The sequence below is a fragment of the Thermobia domestica genome, chromosome 5 (genome assembly GCF_964235325.1).
Source record: "Thermobia domestica chromosome 5, izTheDome1.hap1.1, whole genome shotgun sequence".
Taxonomy (NCBI): domain Eukaryota; kingdom Metazoa; phylum Arthropoda; class Insecta; order Zygentoma; family Lepismatidae; genus Thermobia; species Thermobia domestica.
Window position 1 is genome coordinate 28886485 of NC_137458.1, and position 23074 is coordinate 28909558.

The window sequence follows — 23074 nt, forward strand, 5'->3', positions numbered from 1 at the left end:
GTTCTATTTGTCGGAAAGTAGGCAGAATATACCTTTAGATCGTTAGAAACACCCAACTAACTAATTAACTCTATGGCATATGGAACCCGGAGGTCGTGTTCACAAAAGCTCTCCACTGACTTCTGTCCTTAGCCAACTGGATCTAGTTTCTACTTTGTATTCCTATCTCTGAGAGATCCATCTTAATATTGTCCTCCCATCTGCGCCTAGGTCTTGCTAATGGTCGTTTCCTAGTTGGTCTTTCACTTAAGATTTTGAAAGCGTTCGTACTTTCTTCCATCCTGGCTACATGGCCTGCCCACCCGAGTGTCCTAGATTTGATGACCCTAACAGTGTTCGGTAAACCATATAAATTATGTAATTCCTCGTTATGAAGTTTCCACCATTCCCCATTCCCGTTCCTCTGGGGTCTGAATATTTTGTCTCAGGATCTTGTTCTCAAATACTTTCAGTATATGTTCTTCTCTCAGAGTAAGCGACCATGTTTCCCAACCATACAGAACAACAGGCATGATTATCGTTTCATATATTTTAATAATGAATAGTAATAAATAGATGGGAAGTATGGTAATTGCATTCCTCTCTCATATCGGGAGTGCAATTGATCAGGAATGACATTAGATTGGAAGGATAAACAACTTTCGATCATTATTGTAACTCTTAGATATGAGTTGTGAATCTAATTAAGGTACAAAACATTTAAGTCTGATCACTATCACTGTTTGGTTTTGTATAGATAACCGAGAATGGAGCCAAGGCAATACGCATAGAAAGCAGGCACATTAGCAACTCATCCACAAAGATACACAAGCTATATAAGAGAAAAGATAGATTAAAGTATGAACCCAAACATATTTAAAGAAACTGAATTTTCGCAAAAATTTGGGAACTCCGAGATCGTCTTGAGTTATCTGGGAGGTGATAATATTCTAGCTTGTTTAGAGCTTAAAAACTGAACATTAACAGCGAAGTCTGAAAGGCTATTTCGAAGTGCTTAAATTTTACATAAAAAAAGTTTGATAAATTTCAACAATTAGAATTCATAAAATGTAGGAAGATAGAAATTTCCTTTTTAAATGAGGAAGTATTGAATAGTTGAACGTATAGTAATTACACTTCTCTCTTGTATTGGGAATGCAATTGATCAAAAATGACATATTAGATTGGACGGATAATTGTTTTAAGGAAGGGGTGGATATAGTGGAATTACTGAATATATATAGGGTGTTTCAAAACATCACCGACAACGTTTGAGAGGTGATTTCGGGCACCAAGATAACCTGGATGCATAATGCTTCCTTTCGGAGTTATAGGCTGCCGAAAACATGAAAAAATGAACTTTAAAAGTTTAACATATATATTTATATACAACAGTCTTCCATCGATCTATAGAACATTTCTATATGCACAGTGTGACCTTGCTAAAATCAAATCGTGCGGAGACTTAGTAATGTGACTCGGTAATGTATTCGGATAATGCTTGACAACAATTATATGAGTGAATCTTGATGTTTCAAGGGATATATTTTTTAAAAAAATTTGTTTCTAGTATATTCTATTCTTATGCTCATATAAGTGCAGTCTTTCTGTAAGAAATTAGTGTATATTCTGTTCTATACTGCTCATACTGACATCGTTTGTTATGACTGCAATCTTAGTGAGGCATTAAAAAAAATTTTTTGCTTTTGTGATGATGTATTGCAGGATATTTGACAAGGATTACTAGATTTGGTATAATTTTAAGTGATAAAGGGAAAAGTGGTCTCCGTAAGTTGAAATAGATATAGAAAAGAGAACCCTCAAGTTTACGATATTTATCTGCTTCAAGTAGAATCTTTTCAAATGAAAAACAAACTTTGATTTTCATTTATACTCTTCCGTAACCAAAATCTATTTTCTTGAGTAAGGAAGAAATAACTTCAAAACGTATTAGGGGGCACGGTGGCTCAGTGAGCGTTCTCTAGTAAGAAGATTGCTGGTTTGATTCCATAGTATTTAAGTTTGTGTTGGTTAACATCGGCGTCCGTGAATTTTCTCGGGACTCTTTAGTTTCTTTTCTTATTTTAATTCCACCATTACCTCTATAATGGTTTTGATGAATCGTCCGTCTATTTGCTAAACTAGAAATGTAATTTTACTTTTCAGTGGTAGAGCGTTCATCTCTTGTGCGTGTGGTCCCTGGTTCCATTCGCTCATGCAAGGTGATCTTCGTGGTGGACAAAGACCGTGTGCGTGGGTTTTCTCGGGGGTTCTCCCGTTTCTACCACTTTCTTCATTCCATCACTTCATTCATTTCTCATCATCACAGTCTCCTTCAGCCTAGCCCGCATATTCGTGGGACGCAAAACGGAAATTTTTCATTTCATTTCAATTTTACAACACAATAAAAGTTGTTTATGCTAGTAACACATAGTTTTAACCTTTGTTTCTGTGAATTATATATTTTTATTTACAAAATGTTTATTTGTTTCAAATAAAACACTTTGGAGTTATCTTTAGCTGATACTCAATTTATCATAGTTACTGTCTTCAGTATTTTACAACTAATGAAGGATCACTTTAGCTGCAAGTTTGTCTTCTCTAATCTCTTTTGTTTGTTGCAAATATTGTCCATGTTTTCGCCTTGCTCTTTTAACCTCCTCCAAATCTTCCATTTTTTCCCTCCGAGTACAATTTATTTTCAAACTATATTCTTATCAGTTTCTCTTCTTTTCGTGTATTCCTTTATAGTACTTTATTTTGCCCAATATACCCCCGTTTCTGTGACATCCAGTTAATTTTCTATTTTCTTCTCCACATACACATATCCAGTGACGTATTTAGGATTTTGTTTCGGTGGGGGATATGCACAACACGGGGAAGCAGGGAGGCAATTGTCCACATTACTTTGAGAATTAAATATATTTTATTCGATTGTCTACTAATATACTACCAAAAACGTGAATCTCGTATGTCGGTGGAGAGCCTTACCTCCCCCCCCCAGGGAAATCTGAAATGACGCTCCCGCAAACACACGTTGAATGTTTGTAATCTCATTTCAACTTAACTGATTTCAATTTGAAAAAAAAATGGGAATATTCCGTGTTATCTGTGTACGTTTTTACCTGAAAGAAAATGTTGAGACAAGTTGAATCTGAAATACACTGATTGTAGTTTTAATGACAAGAGTTACAGACTGGTGAATCTTATGTGATATGATACACACAAAAATTTATCAGATAACCTAAATTTTATTTTATTCATAGAAAAGAAAAGCGAGCCTCCTCTTGGCCTACCTAATTTCCCGTGCTACTTATTCCCCCTCTTGATTTTCTTTAATTCAAATATTTACCTTTTTTTATATAAAGCTAAACGATATAAATATTCCTTTGATATAATAACTAAAGTCCCGTTATGTTGATATCTGTACAAGTTGGTGTGGAACACCAGTTTCACTTATCAGCCCCTCTTACTTTTTGGTTTACTGACAACGGCCGATTTGAATCACAACTAACAACGGTCGAAAGTATGATAAGAGAAACGAAAGAAAATAACAACTAAGAAAAAGAAATAGAAGAGTAAAATGGACGAAAGAAAGGAAAAAAGAACGCAGGTCTTACATGGGATGAAATTTAACAAATACAGTATTATTTCTGAACAAAGTGCGTAAGAAAATGTACAGTTAATGAAATTCTTAGAAATGGTAAGAAGGATTATTATTGTACGTGGAATGCGAGAAACTAACAAATTTATTTCGGAGGAGGAGGAGTTTGAGCCCGATATATCCCCTAAATACGCCACTGCGCATATCACTAGTAGTTTCCATCAAAAATATATATAGTATCCGTGTTTCTGCGTAGTGAATTATAGTGTTTTAGACGACATAATGTCTGTAATAAACTTTCTCTCGAATGAGTTTTATTTTCATTTTTCAAAACTATTTAGTTATAAAGTCTGCTTTAGTTATATAAACCTCAGTTAATCCAAATTCTGTAGTTTGGATATCAATATGGGATTGAACACACGTTTCATAATATTTAACGTTGTTCTTGTTACAGGAATACAAATGCAGTTCTACAGTTATGAAATTCCAGAAATCTTTAAAACTAATAGACCATTCATCAGTATTGTCGCAGAAAAATCGACCAAAATTGGACTATTCTATACTATTGTTGTTAAGCCTTAGGATAAATGTTTTTTTTTTTTTTTTTTTTTTTTTTTGTTATTATTGTATGTTTCCTAAAGTGTATATGTAGAAAATACCTCCACCCATCAAACATTACCGATTTTCTCTTGAACTTAACATAAACCTCTTGAAATAAAGAAATTTTCTTATACTTTGGTTTTCTCTTTCTTTGTACTACGATCATCAGAGAAAAATACATTTTAACCTTTCTCTTTTTCACTAACTTGAAAAACCAGAACAAAGAAAACCTTGAAACAAATTAAATAATTTCTCTTACGATAACTTACACAAACTACGTTCTTTCAATGTTTCAGTTTATTTCATTCATTGCTGGCAAAAGAGAATCACTGTTTTTCACTTTTTTTTTTTTTTTAAAGAAAACTACAGGCAATTTTTATGCCTGTATCTTTTACTGAAATAATTGAAGAAAAATATTTTGTCTGTACGATATTATTTTACATTTAAGTGCAGGAATGAGGTGTAGCTATTATACAATCGTGAAATATTAACAAAAGTTGAAAAAGGAACAGTATTAACGAAAAATAAAAATATTTCCAAGTCATTCAACAATTCTGGCAAAGCCCATCCATAACTATTGAATGACTTGGAAACACAAAACCGAAACATTGCACATTGAACAGTTGGTTTAATGTGCAACTCATGCCACAGCCGTCCTATTTCGATTCAAAATGTCATTTGCAGTCGAATCCACCTTCGTTATGCAGCTTACAGCGCCATCTATTAATACAGTTTGGAAGATTTTCTAATACCATACGGTTTCTCCTTTCTTCAAATATATTCAGTTCAAATTTGAAGTCATTCTGACTATTTTTTACCAGCATTTTAAGAGAGTGGGACTTTAATTATAATCACCCTGTATTTAATAATAATGATATAAACTTACACGTTAATAATATCAATTGATTTTATAGACTCAATCCAATATCAACCTTATAATGATCATTACTTTGAATTTTTTTTCTTTTACTGATGGAAATAATAATATTTTTTCCTAAGAACAAATATTGACAACCAAAGTGAAACTTAACAAATATTTTCAATAATCACGATTGCTACTAGGAAGACGAAAGAAGATTGTGAGTAAGAATAAAAGTCTCTTTAGAATAAATATATTTCCGTTTACGTTTTGCCTATCCAAGATCAATCAGAATGAATAAAAGCATTTAGGTTGGAACGAAGTGATTGGTGTCAAATATAGAAGTAGAAGGAGAGAAAATAGAACAGGTGACTAGTTTTCGATATCTGGATAGTATTATTAGTAATTATATGAAATGTAAACGTGAAATAAAAACAAGGATAGGAGTAGAGAAAGAATCCTTTAGGAGGAAGAAAATACTATTGTGGAACCTTGAATAAAGAGTTGAGGGAAAGATTCATAAAGGTGTTTCATGTGGAGTGTTGTACTGTATAAGGCAGAAACATGAACATTACGCAAAAATGATGAAACACGACTGGGAGCTTTCAAAATGTGGGTGTGGACAAGAATGGAGAGAATTAGCTTGGTCGAGCAGAAAATGAATGAGAGGGTGTTAGAAATAGTAGGGTAGAAAAGAAGATTTTAGATATGATTGAAACGAGGAAGAGAAACTGGTTTAAAGGAACTTTATCATGAGCGACGTGCTACAGGGTATGGTTGCAGGAAAGAGAGAGAGAGGGCGAGGGAGACTACAATTAATGGACAATATGAAACCAGAGAAATCACACATGAGGACGAAGAGGTTAGCGGAAGACGTGGAACATGGAAGCTTCTCAATTACAGCAAGTGACCTGCCAATAATGGGAGAATACCTATGATGATATAATTATTTTGTAGTATTAAATATCTTCTTGTACCAGAAAAGACTTTACTTTCTTCTTTAGATCTATGATAATAATTTTTAACTTACCTTTTGAAGAAAATTATAATAAAATTAAACCCTATTATATATGGAATTTAACTAACATATATTTCAACTTAACGTTTAAAATTTCTTGTAATATTAGAACTTTCATTAATTTTGGGAAACTGGTTGCAAGTATGAAATTTCTCACAAGGATTTTAATATCTTATTTCAGTAACAGGTGCTAAATCCGCCAGTTACGAAATTCCAGAATTCTTCATAGCTGACAAACCATTCATCACTATTGTAGGAGAAAATTCTACAAGCATTGGATTATTCTATAGCATCTTTTTTGAAGCTTAAAATAAATGAATTTTACATTTATTTTTCACTGTAAATTTCCTAAACATCCTACATTAAACAAATCAGTTCATATTAGATATATCTTTTCTTATTCTTTAATCTTCTAATTTAAAATTTGTGAAATAAACTAATTATTCCGTATCATTTGTTTATTTTCCTTGTTTATGGTAGAGTCTTAAGGAAAATCCATACGGAACCCATAATAATATTTGTCAGTTTGGGACAAATAAAATAATTTTATTATAGCTTTAGGTACAGAATAGTACATCTTTCTGTAGCAAAGAAAACTTGAATACTCCTTCTATTCATCCGGTAGTTGCTGAGAAGTGGGAGGGAGGGGAACCAAAGGCTCTTTTCTTCCTTTCAAAGATTAAATGTTCTCAATCCAAGGTTACCTGTCTTTAATTCATGTTCTGAAAGTTTGTTTTTTGATGTGTTAAAGAAACTATTATCTCTAAAATTACCCTTATTCTTTTCTTAATAACTTCCAAATAAATAGTTACAGGAAGTGGACATTGAAACTGAAACATCTGTACAAATAGCATAGGATGTTCGCGGCCATCTGGTAGTTTATATCGTACTTTTGGACAATGAAGCACGTGTGCGGATCTTTGGTAGTCACTCCAATTATGGGCGCCTGAAGGGGAGGGCAGGGTGGGGCCCGACCTCCCATTCCTGACTCACGAGAAAGTATTAAATTTCTTAATACAAATAAAAAATACCAAACGTAATATAGCAATCAGAGATTTCAGCCCCCCCCCTAGAAAATTTCCTTCGTGCGCCCATGACTCCAATAGAAGAAGTTTGTCGGTGAACGTCAAATCGCGTGTGTAGCGATATAATAGAAGACATATCTGACTTCAAAAGAAAGCAGATCGTAGGGGCGGGTCTGTATCTGTATCCAAAACTGCAACACTTTTGTGATGTCTCAAGAGTTACAGAGTGATGTGTTCGTATGAACAGAAAGGACGAATCATTTCCAGGAGGAGCAACTGCACCGGAAAACGTAAGCTGTCTGAAAGGCATATTAGGACATTGACATGCATTGCTGCATGAAAACGAAAAAACTATCGTATCGGCAATCATTGCAGAAGTGAATACACACCTCACAGAACTTTTGTGCACGAAAACAATCGGTCGATACCTGCATAAGGCCAACACTCACAGCGGGATTGCTATACCGAAGTTTTTCAACACAAATGCCGCAAAGTGGATTCAGTGGTGCCAGAAATATAAAACCTAGACGATGGATGACCTAAAACATGTCATATTCTCGGATAAGTCCAGCTACACTGTTTTCCAAACAACAGAGAGAGTTCGTCTGAAGAAGCCCCTCGGATACATATAACCGAGCCTGCTTGGTATCCACAGTCAAACATGGAGGTGGATCCATGATGATGTGGAGTGTAATGTTGTAGCAGACTTTGGCCTATTAATTATTCTAGAAAGTCGTGTCACTGTCAAGAACTATAGCACCATTCTGAAGGACCATTTACACCCTATGGTTCAAACATTCTTCCCAGACGGTGGTACAATGTTCCAGAATGATAACTACCCTGTTCACACTGCTAAACTTCCGCAGAGTGGTTCGATGAGCATGAAGTGAGGTTGAACATCTGCCATGGCAAACTGAATCGCCAGATCTTTACATTATTGAGCCTGCATGGAGTTCGTTAGAGGATCGATTGAGGAACCTCTCCCTCCACCACGTGCACGTGCTGAACTAGTCACTGTGCTTCATGAGGAATGGCTGAAAATCCTCATACCAATATACGCTTTCCCCTGATACCTATTCTGACTATCATTACAAAACTTGGTACACACATTCCTTATACCCTATAGTATTTTTCGAGATACATTTGGATTGCGCGCTTTTACCCGGAGTCACTCCAGAGGGGTCCAAAGTTGATGGGAGGGATTTCTGGAGGGAATTTTCTAGACATTCTCCCAATTTTCCCTGTTCAAGTACGTTATAGGCGCCAATACATACCACCTCTGGAAAGCTTGTTTCATTATGAAGAAAATGAACTATATACCATGACTTTCCAATGAACAGTGTTGATGCAATAGCTATTTCACTGTGAGTCTACGATTTTCTTTATATTAACAGGGTTAATCGGCCTCAAGGACTTAGTCCGTTGTCCATGGCATCTAATTTTTTGTGCATGAACATATCTTTGTTATGCTTATTGAATGGACTATGTTTGATTCGGATGTCCGGATGACACGTTCACGCCCGTTCCTTGTGAGTATCCCCACCGGGAATCGAACCTGAGACTACTCGTACCAACGGGGAGAGCGTTAGCGACTATATGGGACTACCATAAGTTGGATAGAATAAAGCAAATTGAATACAGTAGCGTGTTCAAAACTCTGATAATTTTTCTTGGATCGAAAGATCCAATATATTTCAATCAAAAATTTTCTTGTACGCCTTATATCTGGAGAACTATATACAGTGTAGCCAAACCCGAACTATCACTTAACTGACTATGATGTGCTTATTCCGTAGAAAATACGGAAACTTGATTTAGGAACCGTTCAAAAATTTTGAGGCCCCTGATCCAAAAACTAATTATTGGGCGAGATTGCAATCTTTTGATCCATTATTTTGGACCATTCCTAAAATTCTTGTTTGTTTCTCAACTCGATAAAGCATATATAAAATGAATTCACTTACCAGAAAATAGTAAAAATATAACCACAACATTAAAGACGTACAGTACAAGGCTTCCATTAAAAAAACTATCAGATACGTAGAAGTGAGGAATAAAACAAAAATTATGAAACCAAGGGAAAGCTGAGAATTAATCAGATGGGATAAGTTTGAGGGGGGTAATAATTTTGCGAAAATCGATAATGTTCTTACTATTACTTTTATTTGGAATTCAACATGGTGTCCACCTAGTAAATACCTAGTCTCTTCTCTGAACTTCAATTTTTCTTTTCTTTTCTTCCTACTTAGTCTTTTCGCTATCTGATGAAGTATTTGGGGAAAGGAATAATGATGTATATTTTTATGTTATGACTCCTACTTTTCGAAAGTTGATCCCATGAACTTGAACAGAGAGCTCAGAGCATACTTTGAGGTGAGGAAGTTTGGCTACTTAGATAAACTATTGATTATTTAACATCAGAAACATAAAATAAAAAGAAAGTTCAGTGCAATATTAAAACTCAAAGACTTGGTTTGTTAATAAGTATTGATAATTTAATTTGTTAGTTTTCTTTGCAGTAATAGTCTTCAGTTACATCAGACCGGAATATTTTAGAGTTGATAAACCTTTTACCGCCATTATTAGAGGGGATTTCACTAATCTACCAATGTTTCACAGCATTATTGAAACTCCTTAATAAGAACACTGTTCTTCATTATATTTAAAACTTTCAAACAAACGTAGATATACTTTGTGCCTTACTTCAATTGTTCTGTTACTACAATTAATGGTAACTTCTTCTTTGTTCATCCAACTGCTTCTCTTCTGATTTTATGGTAAATGTTTTTCTATTTTGTTGTAAAAACTGATAATTTGCGCTGTATGTTCATTGCATTCATGTTGCAAATCCACTGAACTGTATTGCATGTCATGGTACTCGCACTGTATTTACCATCTTAATCTATATTCTAATGGATGATTATTCCAACATTTCGTGAATATACATATATTTTATTTTGTCTATGTTGTAATGGAGGGGTATATTCTTCATTCTGAAAACTTCTATTAAGTCCGCTCTGATGTTTAGGATTCAGTAGTAGTCCTTTGTCAAAAATAATAAAATGGCTTATAAAGTTGGTAACTTTGTAACCACAGTAAAGCAACAGAGGAACCTAGGTTTTACATTTAGGAAACAACTGATTTTTAACACACCAATCTTTCAATAGGTGTAAAGTCAATGTTACACAGGGCGAAAATACGCATGACTGGATCGGGACTCAAATCCGAGACCCACGGCGTACGGTGCTGATGCGTCAACTACTACGTTATCTAGTCCACTCTCAGAACAGCCGTACACTTTGTCTTGAAGTTGGCCCTCTTTCATTCAGACCACATTGGTTGTACTACAACTACGTTTGTACTTGGGAAATTCAGTTTTTTCATTCAGAACCCCTCTAACGGTTATATTATATTATCAAATTGAGGAAACAACCAATTTTTAAAACACCAATTCCTCTATAGGTGTGAATTCAATGTTAGACGGTATGTGGAAGATCTCGGACCGGCATGCATTTTTTCCACTCTTTGCATGACATGTTCTTTTTGTTGACCACTGCATTATGTTACTCAGAACGATGCGTGAGTACTCTATCTTTTCTAAGGTTATAATTATTTGCTTGGTGAGAATGAAATGATAGCTGTAATACTTAGTAGCAAACTCATCCCAGCAACACAATACTGGGGTTCACAGAAAACGAAACAAAATCTGTGAGTTTTACGTCCCACCTTTATGCCGTCTAGGCTAAAGGAGACGGTGATATGATAATATGAATGAAATAGTGGAATGAAGAAAGTGGGAGGAAACGGGAGAACCCCGAGAAAATCCACGAGCACGCTGTTTATCCACCATAAAGTTCACACAGCGCGAACTGGGATCGAACCAGAGACCCCAAGCACCGAAGGTGAACGCTCTACCACTGAGCCACCGCACCCCCCAGCGGTACATTGAGATAACGGATCTAACGTCACAATTCTGTACACGTCCAGCAAACAAACTAAAGTGCCCAGTCAGGAGTCAGTGTATTGTTGAACAGGATCGTATGAAATTGTACATGGAGAACACAGTGATTATTCTTTGGGGATTCAAACTGGACAATTTACGTGGCAAACCACAAAAAATATTAACAATGCATTTGGGCCAGGAATGGTGAATGAGAACGCACCACTCGCGTTGTTTTGTCCAATTTCGCCCAGATGACGAAGCATACAAAATGAGCACTGTGAGCACAGACCACTATCAAGTTCGGAGTTTAGATGAACCCCTCAGGAACAACGTGGAGAGCAGGCCCTCGGAACCATAGTTCGGAGCATTCATACCGTTACACACAAATTAAGCATACTAATGTCATTGAGCGACTCGTGCAATCAGTAAGGTAAAAGGGTTGGATTCATGGTGTGATATGAGTTGATAGTGGCCAACAAGAATCGCAGACTGAAGGTTTACAGTTCTGAGTGTAGGGAAGAACCGAGAAAGTTTCTTGCATCGGATTCTTACTTTTAATGAAAATGGATCTGTTGTGACTATTGTAAACTATCCACAGAGGTTAGATCTTGATAAAAATCCAGAATTGTTTCCGAAAACGTAGATGTTGCTGATATGGTAATCCATGGTAGGGTTGATCTATCATGCCTTTACCCCGGAGGCGAAACCATCACCGCATATCATTACTGTGCTGAACTCTATGATATGCACTGCAACTTTATTCTTAAGTATCCATAAATTCTCACAAGTCAGAGTATCCCCATGTTGCACAATAATACACATGCAAATATCAAACGACGTTGTACTCTCTCCATGAGTTGCAATATGAAACACCTCTTCACCCACCGTATTCTCTTAACAGTTTCCCCACCCATTTCCATGTCTTCTGACATCTCGAACATTTCTTGGGAAGACCTTTCCTGATCGAGCAGTGCACAGTGCGGTTGAGAAATTCATCGCATGTTAAGAAAAAATAAAATTTACCTGGATCAGACTAGCTAGATGCCCCGTAAATGGATCAAAACATATCTTTGACTGACCGAAATCCCCAGACATGAAGTTAAAAAGAAATTAAAGTACATCAAATCTAATCAAATTCAACTGAAAACGTAAGAAAAAAATCATTACATGAGGAAATTTAGAAAATTTCGGGGACAGACAAAATGATCATGAGACGTTATAAGGAAATGGTACGGGGCATCTGGCAAATTTATGCTAGAACAAACATTGAAGCTTCCTGTTTTCATTTCAGCAATTCTATTGGACAGAATGAAACCATCACCTCCGCTTTTTCCATACAAGTTTCAAGCTGATCGACCATTTATCAACATTATAGGGCATCAAGAAACCAACGTGATACTATTTTCAAGTATTGCAGAGTCTCCTTAGTAGCTGCATTGGAAGACTGCACCTAATGAATAATCAACAGAATTATAATATTATTTACGAAAACAGAAGCTAAAAGAGTAGTTGATATGATTTTTGGTTCTTGTATTTCATGTGTGTGATGAAGTGAGTTCAGTACAAAATTACAAATTGAATATTATTATTTATATTATTGAATATTATTTATATTATTTCGTAGCAATAGAGTTTGCAAAGGAAAAAATATACATGGATAATTATGAATAACAAACATGTGAACATTTATCCAAATCTTATTTTGTCGAAATATAGCTTTACGTCATTTTATAGGGACTATTGAACTTTAGGTACTTATGATGGCATAATGACAAACGATTCATTTTAATATTCATGAGTTGTTCATCATGAGGCCTCAATCGAATGGCTTGCAGGAAAGAAAAACTATGGAACACAACTCTACATTTTTGATATCTTTCAAGCTTTTCTTCAGAATAATCTGCCATTTTGTTTGGTGCAAACAAATCACTGATCCAAGTTCTTAATTTGTTTCAAAACTGATTCTTTCGTGTTCCAAAACCAAAGAATGAGACTAATTTTTGGCAGGAACCACTTACAATTGCCAAATTGAAACTACATTCTATGAAACTGGATAACAAGTATATTGGGGACAATGAAATGTGGTTCTATAAGTGTTTGAACACGACGACGGGGCATCTGATGGAGCAGAGGATATTGAAGGGAAATCCGATGGACAAAATGGAAAATATTTCAGTTTGAGATGATAAAAGATAACTGTCATTTAATTTTTGTATCAATAAGCCATTTAAATTTTATTCTTTACCTATCTATCCACGAAATAAATTGGAACGAATTCTGAACTTTATTCTGTTGCATTGCAAAAATAATGTTGATTGTTAATAGTGCGGAATAATAAATAACGTGACCAATCAAATTGTACTTCAAGCTGACAAGAAAGAAAGAAAGAAAAAAACAGCTTTTTAAAACTTTTGAATAATTTTGTGAAATTTAAGTTGGTTCGTTTTGTTGTCAACTCATCTATTATATTTGATTTCTAATTTAGAATTCAAATTAATTCTAATATAGAATTAGAATTTAGAATTCATTCAAGTTAGGAATGTTACTAGTATGTTCCTATTGGTAGAGTTATCTACAAAAGCTGAATAAAAAGTAATGGCAAGATTATTATAATTTGTACCTGGCTTTATGCACAGAAGAGCACCTGTTACCAGTCCTCATCTCCCATTTCTATCACCTTCTGCCACACCTCTGAAAGGCGTCGTACACCGTCAGCGCATGTCACGCAAGGACCACCATATGATGATGGGTTCTTTTGTGTCATAGTCCATCCCGTGAAATAGTTCCTTTATTTTGGCGAAAAGATCATCACGAAGTCCCTGAAAACATTGTTGTGTACGCCCATATGCCATTTCAAGTGAGATCCATGCACATTATTCGTCTTCCTGAAATATATTGTTATAGCGCTTATTCTTTCTTTCTCTATTTTACGGCATTGTTTCTATTGACTGAATAACTCGTTACAACTCGTTACACTTCATCGTCTCACATTCCCTTGTCTGCTACGAAACTCTTGTAGTGCTGAGACACAGCCTTCTGGCGTGAGCACAATGTTACCACTATTTAATAGGCTTTTACTTTTATTGTATAACTACATAATTGTATGTGATTATATTTAATCAAATGTGAGAAACGACTAGTAAAAGTCTATGCATTTGTATATATATTCTCAAAAAATAAAATATATACAAAATTCTACGTGATCTATACATGGACTTCAACTTGGAAATCCTTTCACTTCAACTCTTGAGCATCTGATGACTCGAGGGGGGGGTCTATAAATAAATAATAAATGATCAAATTTTGGAGGATTCTATAACAGTAATAACACAATAACATGGAGTGAGTAACGCACATTCAAAGTATCCTAGTGTCAAATACTACGGGCATCATATGACGTATTTCGAACAAGTAGAATCAAAGTTCCAACGAATTGAAATTTTGACTTCTTAAAAAGTATTTAGATAAGTATCACATTCATTTATCTAGATGGCTTTCAATATAAATTAAGATCATAATGCTATTTGCAGCAGTTTGATATTCCAAACCATTCTGAAGACTTGAAAAAAAAAAAAAAAAAAAAAAAGGTTAAATTTGGTCATATTGCCTAAAGTGGTGTATTTGTGGGAATTTGTTAAAAAGAATTTTCGATTTCCTTTGCTCCTTTTATATTATATCAATACTTTCTGTTAGGTGCAATTATAAGAAGTTATCCGAATTACATAATTTTAAATAGTATTGCAAATTTTTACCAAGGGCTATTTACCAAGGGCTATTTACCAATAGTATTTACCAAGGGCTACGAATTCTCTGTAACTTTGTGGGGGAGGGGGGCATTCAGATATGTGTTTGGTTGCAGACAAGGGTCTAAGAAGGCATATATGAGGATTTTAAGGCAAATTAAATTCAAATTATACTAAATATTGTATATTCATAAAAGTACATATAACAATAAAAATACATGTAAAAAAAAAAGAAATCATAAAATACATGGGGCTCACGTAAGCATTCGGATCCAGAATGGTTTGAAGTATTAATTGCTGTAAACGGCATTATGATTTTCACATTCATTTAATGTTATGTATGCAATTGGATGATGTATTTATGTAAGCAGATTTTTTAAATAAAAATTTTGAAAAATGTTAAATTTTCAATTTCTTGTAACTTTGTTAGTATTCATTTGAAATCCGCCATATCACGATCATAGTTTTATACACAAAAGTATTTTGGATGTGCATTGCTTAGTCTCTAATTTACATTATCATTACTGTAGAGAACACCAAAATATAGTGATACTATAGTGTCCTTAGTTTACAACACTGCATAGCGTATGAAGATAAATGGTCCATCTTATATACAATGCACTGATTTTTTCTAAACATTTTTCTTAGTTAAAACTATATTCTAACACGTTACACATACGAAATTTTGTAAGCATTTCAGTTTAGAATTTCCTAGCATTTAAAACGAAGGATGAGAACATGAGAAGATTATATAAAGATTGTTTTTCACGCAAAATGTTTAGTCTTATTATTGAATTTGGACTGAAAACTCACTTTTCTCTAATAGCTACAGGGGTAATTATTCACTATCATCATCAAAAGTGCACTCGTATATCTTCACCTTAATTAATCTTTTGATTGTATTATCGTTATTTAATGAGAGCTAATGATTGCATATACGGAGACATTTAGTTCGGTTATCAGTCAAAAATTTCGAAGATTAAATTAGGAACAAGTATAGAGGGCCACCAACTAATGATTCGTGTTCATTTATCAATAATTTGAAAACAGGTGTTCTATTTTGAGTAAAATTTTCGTAAATTTCAAAAGTTTCTATATTTTCTAGTCTCAGTGAAACTATTGAAATTGATCTATTCTTCCGAAGTTACGAATAAACGAATATATAAGGGGTGGAAGGCTGTATTTTACTGGTGGTTATACTCTGTATTCGTAGTTAGTACTTTATCATGCTATCTTTCGCACTGAGAGCTTCCTCGTCGCTAAGCGGTTAGCATAAGAGCCTTTGACGTGGGAGACTCAAGTTCGATTCTCGACGTGAGCTCTTGTACTACGGTAACCACGTTAAGCTGTAGGTCCACGTCTCGCATAGCCTTTTTGCTGAAAGGGACGCTAAACCTAAAATCAAATCAAACCTTCCTCACCGATTTTGTGGCTAGCATGCGTGCATTTGGTATATACATAAGATCCCAGGTTTGATTCCCAGTGGGAGAACACCAAATGCACTAGAGTGGTTCAGACTTTACTTTAAACTGTTGGTCTATATAACCTCGCTGCTGGCAAAGGACGTAAGTATCAGTCAATGGTTCTGTATGGTTGCCATACTATGGTGTCACAAGGTTGCCATACTTTATATATCTGTTCGTGCGCTGAGTCCAAGTGGAACTTCCAGTGATATAACATCAAATTTCATCATTTGTATAATTTACGTGATAGCTTTGTTTCCGTAACTTAAAAAATAAGTCAACATTTACTTCACATTATTTTTGAACACAAACATACACCACCTTATGCAGAGTCATTTTGACGTATGATTAGCGTCATACTAAAGGCCTGGCTACTGCAAGAAACATGTTACTCGAACTTTTTAGTATGGCACTAATCACACGTCAGAACGACTCTGCATAAGGCCCATAGTTTTTAACTTAGTGTAAGGGACATTTTATGATCCAGTTTGATGCAAATCAATCTTAGGTAATGGATCAAAACATATCTTGACTGACCGAAATAGTCAGACATTATTATTATTATTATTATTATTATTATTTTTAAAAAAAGAGTATGACAGAACTAATTTAAATTTAACTGAAAACGTTTTTTTTTAATTCGTTACATGAAGAAATTTAGAAAATTTTGATGATCAGGAAATGTGTCACGGGGAAAGAAGTAATAGGGCATCTGGCAAACTTATTATACTGGTATCTAGGCTAGAACAAATATTGAAATTTTATCATATTTTTATTTCAGCAGTTCTATTGGACAGAATATCAGAAGAACCTCCGCCTATTTCGTACAGGTTTCAAGTTGATCGACCATTTATCAACATTATAGGGCATACAAAAAGCAACGTGATATTATTTTCAAGTATTGCAGAATATCCTTAGTAGCTGTATTTATTTATAAGTTAAATCTTTTGTTTGTAGAAGATTTCACTTAATGGATAAGCAACAAAACTATAATTTTATTTATGAAAATAGAAGCTCAAAGAATAGTTGATATGATTTTTGGCTCGTGTATTACATGTGTGTGTAGAAGTGAATTTAGTACAAAATTACAAATTTTGAATATGTATATTATTTATTTTGTAATAATAGAGTTCGCAAAGAAAGAAAAATACATCACATATTTCATAATTATCAATAGAATACCTGCAAAGATTTATCCAAATTTTACTTTGTCAAGAAATAACTTTACTTATTTTATGAGGACTACGATACTTTAGATACTTCTGATGGCATGATGACAAACGATTTATTTTAATACCCGTGGGTTATTCACTATAAGGCCTCACTTGGAGAACAGAAAAAGCATGTAAGTCAACTCTATTTTTGATAGCTTTCAAGTTTTTCTTCAGAATAATCTGCCATTATTTTTGGTGTAAGCAAGCCACTGGTCTGAGTTCTTTGTTTCACAACTAATTCCTTCGTGTCCCAAAATCAGAGAATAAGACTAGTTTTCGGCCATTTAGAGCTGCGAAATTGAAACTGCGTACGATGAAGTAAATTTATAACGACCACTAAATGTAGCCTATATTACTATGAAAAACACCTGTTTGTAATTAGCTTAATGCTTGTTTTGCATATTTTATTTGTCGTTATAGCCCTCAGTCCGTATATTTATATACTCTATGTTACTGTTTTATCAAAATACATCTAAACGCTTCATTCAGATATTTTTTTTATTCTACTACGTAATAAATTAAACATTGACACACTTTTTTAAATATTGTACATGTATATATCACAAGATGGATTCTCTATATATTATTATATGTTTTCCGTTGCTATGACGACTTACAAAACATGTCATATCACTATCACAACAGAACATCAATCATAATAACAGAAAATAAATTACATCTATTTCTCTTTATATTTTCTTCTTCTTCCTTTTGAATAGCTTGTGCATATTTTAAAAGCACATTTTGCCCGTAAATACAAGTTATTATATAAAAATTACACAATACCGTTACATGTTGGGGACAATGAAATGTGGTTCTATAAGTGCTTGGACAGGACGACGGTGCATCTGATAGAGCAATCCAATGGATGAAATGGAAAATATTTGAGTTTGAGATGTTAAAAGATACTATTATTTAACTTTTGTATCAATAAGCCATGTGAACTTAATTTTTCCTGTGCAAAAAGTAGATAATTCTGTTGCATTTCAAAAATAATATTTGCTGTTAATGGTGTGGAATAATAAGTAACGGGACCAACCAAATTTGATTTCAAGCTGACAAGAAAAAATCAAACAGATTTTTAAACTTTTGAATAATTTTGTAAAATTTAAGTTGCTTCTTTTTGTTGCCAGTTCATCTATTATATTTGATTTGTAATTTAGCATTCTGGCAAGTTAGGAATGTTACTAGTATGTTCCTATGTGTAGGGATATCTACAAGATTTGGATGAAAAGTAATGCAAAACTGTTATAATTTGTGCCTGGTCTTATGTACAGAAGAGCACCTGTTACATATTTCCAATGTAATTGCCTCTCATCTCTGTTACAACTGTGGAAGGCATCGTACACCGTCACCGCATCAATCTTTGTCAATGTCAATGTCTTTCTCACTGCCATATGGCACGAATGATAGCTTCTCTTGTGCTGTAGTACTTCCCGAGAAAAGTTCTTTCATTCTGGCGAAAAAAGATTGTCATGAAGTCCCTGAAAACATTTTTGTGCACTGCGCTCACATGCAATTACAAATCTTGATACACTCACGTTGTTTGTCATTCTGAAACTTATTGTTACGGTGCTTCCCCTTTCCTCTTCTGCTTTACGGTACTGCTGATAATTTATTAACTGAATAACACATAGTCGTTATGCTTCACCGCATCACATTCCCTTATCAGCTACGAAAATCTTGTAGTGTTGAGATACAGCCTTCTGACGTGAGGACAGTATTGCCACTACTTTTTAACCTATCTATGTATAAATCATTTAAGAGTTCTTTCAGAGATGTTTAAAAATCTCTTACACTGTATATGTAAAAACTAATAGCATATGATATATCTGTAGTAAACTGTGACGATGCTGGATAACTATAACTTTGGTAACGTTATTGCTGAACCAAAAAGAATTCCTCAAAGAATCAACATCAATTGATAATTAATGGCATATTAACGTAATTATAGAATTTATCAATAATGGAAAATCCTGTATTAGCTTATTGAAAATATTTCAAAAAGAAGCGTTTTACAAAAATGTTCCATAAAATTTGTTGTATACAAATAATGTACAGAATGGTGCCACTGGTTTCGTTGTGATGGACACTGCAGTTATGAAAAGTAGATACATTTAATTTTTAGTTGATGGTGTTTATTTTTGATATGAAGGTTTGATTGATTATAAAAATTCACAGATTTAATATTTTTCATCCTAATTTTTACAAGTATAGGTTTTATAGATGTTGTAGCTTCCATATTATTGTTACTACTACCTGAAATCGAGATGAGAAATGTATAGTTGCTAGAAAAATAGGTATGCATGTCCTCCATGCTTTCTCAGTTACTTGATAAACAATCTCGTCAGCTTTAATTTACCGTTCTTTAACGTGAATTAAACTTAACGTAGATTAAACCAATTGGTGAATCTATTCAACAGCTCTTGACGAATGAAAATTTAGGGTATGCATACCCATTTTAGCTGATAATCACACGAATACGTTATGAAAGATTCATGTAAAAGTATTTTTTTTTGTATTTAAAGGAGGAATGATAAAGAGTGTATATTGTGTATATAGAAGTATTAGAAATTTCCATATACTACCGTATCCATATTGGAAATTAGGTTAAAATTTCTTGATCTGGGTTCACTCGAGCAAACGGTTCTACCACGTAGAGAATTTATTGGTAAAATACAATGTAAAACATTCTTCGTGAAGGAATGAAAATATGAATATAAGTAATTACTGCCAGTGCACACCATATTGAAATGAATTTTGAGTAATAGTGAAAGTATTGTACGTGTAAGTGTGATCTTCCACTACCCTCGTTTGTGCGTGTACTACCCGTGGCCACCTACTACAAGTTGGTTCGTATTTTATGCATTCTAGTTTTTATGCCATACGTCCATACTGTATTTATCCTGAGCCCTCCCGAAGTCAATCTGCAAGTAGTAATGGAGCTCCTCATTTAGTGCATACTCTGCTAAAAGAAATATAAAGCTCTAACCTAAGCTGAAAATGTAAGAAATGTGTCAACATTTGGAAGAACCGTCTGCTCAAGTAATGCCCTTGATCTTTTTGTTTTAGCAATTATCGTTGAGAATTGTGTTGAAATTCTACATTTTCAAACTGATCGACCATTTATCAACATCATAGTACATTCAAATACTAACAGTGTTGCCACAGTCCTAGCTCTGGAGTGGGCTGAAAAATAGTACCAAATTGAAACAAAAAGGGCTGAATTCATTATTTTATACCAGTGTAATACATGGTTCTATAGCACGAAACTAAAAGTGGTAAAGTTCTAGAACACTCCCCCCCCCCTCTTTCAAGAGTCCAAATCAAGAAAGTGCTCTTTTTTAAAAAAAAAAGAAATTAAAAAAAAACATCCAAATAGGAGGACCGGGAGGAACCGTGCAAGTAGATGAAACTTTTCTCGCACGTATAGGATGTACAACAGAGACCGCAAATTAAAAGGGAAAACAGTTATTATCTTCGGTAATAATTGTAAGGAAACCAATCGCGCCTCTACTTCAAAGTACCATTAAACCAAAACGGTATTATGACCATATATGAAAAAAATATATAAAACAAATGACAAATCAATCACCTCCGAATTCGTGTGTAAACAGTACATTATAATAAAATATTAAAATATAAGTTATTGCACCTTATACCCGCTTACTTCACGACCGAAGGAGGATAACAGACTGTAAGAAGAATATAAGGTAAGTAAACTGACACCCGTAACGTGAAATGTAGGAAAACTCTTAGTGACTCTTTTGAAAATGTGACAAGTATTTGTTAAATGGTGCTGAATTGGGTAGGATTGTACCAACTTTTCCACAAAAGGGGCTGAAAATGCCAGTGTGGTACCAACAGGCCGATGAATGACAAAAAGGGCTGAATTTGGTACAATTGTACCGAGTGTGGCAACACTGAATACTAATTTAATATTGTTTTCAAGTATAACTAGTTCACCTTAAATTTACTTGAATTATTCAGTAAAATTTTGCTAATACATCATTGAAGAAAACATATGAATTCAATCGCAAAAGCTATTATAATTCTTTGCGAAAATAAAATCTTGAAACAAATCAGTTTGCAACGGTTACACCCAGGGTTTTATTTTTTGTGACTGGTGTTCGTACTTGTAAAGTTATTAAAATCAACATAGACAACTGCTACGAATTTTTGTTACGTTTTAAATTTCTGTTATTCTTGTGTGGTTATAAATTTATTACTAAAAGTAAGTCATATCCTAAACCAGAACTTAAAACTTCATAGTTCATTTGTAACCTACATAGAGGAAAAGGAATCGGACCTCATTCTATTTTCTAGTCTCTAGTACGAGGATGATTCAGAAATTAATGCCTCAGGTGATACTTTTATTTGTGTTTAACTGATAGCACCGATACAGGTATCAGTGGAAAGCTTGTAATGTCAGCTACAAATGATATCATTTTCCAGCATAGTTTCCATTACGGTCAACACACTTGAGCCAACGCGAAACAAGGTTTTTCATTCCGTCGGCGAGGAATCGTGGTGGCTGCTGGCGACACCTTGCCGAACTGCTGCTTCTTCCTCCGCATCACAACTGTAGCATTGGCCGTTAAGGTAATCTTTAAACTTGGAGAAGAGCCAAAATTTGCAGGGCACAATATCTGGACTATAGGCAGGATGAGGTAGAATCTTAACACTTTGCCAGCAGATGGGACAACTTTGAATTTTTTGGCGAAGGATAGGACGTGTGGTGGTGCTCCATTGACTCTTCGTTTCTGGGTCGTAATGGTGTATCCACGACTCATTGCCGGTGATGAATATTCCTGGAAGAACAACCTTCCATAGTCAGAAATTCAATGACAGCCCGCTGTTTCAACCGGACGTCACCATGGATTGCTCCATTACTCTGGAATGAGAAGAGATAGCAAGATGAAACAAGTGACATTCTAAAGCTTAAAGATCAATACATTAATTACAAATTGTTCAGAATGTTTGCAGTACTATTAGCCAAGTAGTGCCTTAAAGGCATTACTTTCTGAATCACCCTCGTAATTTATTACGACTTTAATACTTAATATACTTTTATTTTTATTATATGTGAATCAAATGTGAGAAATGGCTGATAAAAGTCAATGTATTTGTATATACAGGGGAAAGTACCCAAATTTCGTCCCCCATTTGTTTTTTTTTACTCCTGTTAGAATAATAGTAGGTTTAGACACATAGAAATAACGTAGCATTGTAATTTGGACACTTAGCTAAGATATGCTGCATTGTATTTTCAAAGATAATAATTAAATAAAAGAAGTGCTGGAAAATATAAAAAAGTACGATTTTTTTTTATTTTCAAAAAAGTGTTCCTAATTTCGTACCCCAGTATTTTGAGAGAAGAGGGTGTGTGAGTTACATTTCTAAATGTAGAAATTGCTTTATTTATAAGGGTACTACATAAAAACGCCAATACATAAGAAAAACTCGGAAAGTTAAATATAATGCTTATAACATGAAAATTAAGCCTAGGAGTTTCTTTGTAAATAATGTTCACTTTGTAATAACTTGCCGCATGCAACGTCGCTTACAAAAAAAGTTAATACTTACGAAATTCTCGGAAAATGAAATATGACGCCTATAAATATTG

At 34.3% G+C, this 23074-nt stretch overlaps 1 protein-coding gene across 4 annotated transcripts in view; it reads left to right on the plus strand.

Moving 5' to 3' along the window:
• The window catches only part of LOC145685821 (iripin-2-like), a 44114-nt gene extending 21368 nt beyond the window's left edge, over nucleotides 1–22746 (plus strand). Inside the window, exon 9 of one of the 4 annotated variants that reach the window (XM_081758403.1) lies at nucleotides 17016–22746. In XM_081758403.1, the coding sequence (XP_081614529.1) occupies nucleotides 17016–17152 (137 nt within the window). In that variant the 3' untranslated portion in view covers nucleotides 17153–22746. Of the gene's footprint in view, nucleotides 1–4037; nucleotides 4317–6241; nucleotides 6513–12319; nucleotides 15140–17015 lie in introns of those variants that run through there. The other 3 variants (XM_081758404.1, XM_081758406.1, XM_081758405.1) reach the window with 3 other exon arrangements.
• Nucleotides 22747–23074: the final 328 nt, after the last annotated feature.